At 41.5% G+C, this 1,307-nt stretch overlaps 1 protein-coding gene across 1 annotated transcript in view; it reads left to right on the forward strand.

Annotated features, from left to right (window-relative positions):
- LOC101353375 (contactin-associated protein-like 4) overlaps positions 1–1,307 on the forward strand; it is a 166,077-nt gene that overhangs the window by 152,161 nt on the left and 12,609 nt on the right. The window contains exon 14 of the mRNA XM_012559890.2: positions 428–652. Within this exon, the coding sequence (XP_012415344.2) occupies positions 428–652 (225 nt within the window). The remainder of the gene's footprint in view (positions 1–427; positions 653–1,307) is intronic.

The following is a 1,307-nucleotide window of genomic DNA, read 5'->3' on the forward strand; positions in this document are numbered from 1 at the left end:
GTATTGGTCTCTGAAGAGAGGGACACTTGGACCTCCTTCCCTCGTCACTCCTGGGGAAGACCACAGCCTGCAACCTGCAAAGGACTAAATCAAGGGAAGTTTAAGGAGGGAAGTAGGATGTAAAGCAGGTAAAAGCCAGGGATCCCAGTTTCTACCTGAAACCAAACAGGAGCACACTGAGCTTCGGGTAGAAACATTATACTGGAGAGTAAGCATATATATAAACATATATAAGACTCTCGAGAATGGCCCTGAAGTCTCCTTCAAGTAACTGCTGCTCATCTCTCAGATATGAGGGTGCTTATTATGTTATTTCCTACTCTTTTGTTATTTTTTTCTGAAAATTAAAATACTATATAATTTAAAAGGTATGCTTAAAATGAAACCATTAATCTTTTTAACATAAACACTGTGCATATTATTTCAGAGATTTCTGCCTATTTTGGAACTGGCTCATCAGTGACTTACAGTTTTCAAGAATATTATTCCTTAAGTGCAAACTCCAGCTCCTACGCTGCCTCATTCCACAGGGACACAACCTTAGCCAGAGAAATGATCGTGTTCAGCTTCCAAACAGTGCAAACCCCAAGCTTACTGCTGTATGTGGACTCCTTCTACAAGGAATACATGTCAGTCATCCTTGCCAAAAACGGTAAGTATCATTTTACAGTTACAAAAGTAAATCATATCATTACAAAAACAAGCAAACCCATTGTCGGAATAGATTCCGACTCAGTGACCCTATAAGACAAAGTAGATCTGCCCTATAGGATTTCCAAGGCTACATAATCTTGACGAGAGCAGACTGCCGCATCTTTCTCCTGCTGAGCAGCTAGTGGGTATGAAACACTGACCTTTCAGAAAGGAGCTGAGTGCTTTAACCACTGCACCACCAGGGCAACCATTGCTGTTGTTGTTGTTGTTGTCAGGTGCCATTGAGTCGGTTCCCACTCGTAGTGACCTTATGTACAACAGAAGAAACACTGCCTTGTTCCGCACTATGCTCATGATCATTGTTATGCTTGAGCCTATTGTTGCAGCCACTGTGTCAATCCATCTCACTGAGGGTCTTGCTCTTTTTTGCTGACTTTCTGCTTTACCAAGGATGATATCCTTCTCCAGGGACTGATCCCTCCTGATAACATGTTCAAAGTATGTGAGACAAAGATTTGCCATCCTTACATCTAAGGAGCGTTCTGGCTGTACTTCTTCCAAGACAAATTTATTCATTCTTTTGACAGTCCATGGTATATTCAATATTCTTCGCCAGCACCATAATTCAAAGGCATCAGTTCTTCTTCAGTCTT

This window comes from Trichechus manatus, unplaced genomic scaffold (assembly GCF_000243295.1).
Source record: "Trichechus manatus latirostris isolate Lorelei unplaced genomic scaffold, TriManLat1.0 scaffold00363, whole genome shotgun sequence".
Classification (NCBI taxonomy): Eukaryota; Metazoa; Chordata; class Mammalia; order Sirenia; family Trichechidae; genus Trichechus; species Trichechus manatus.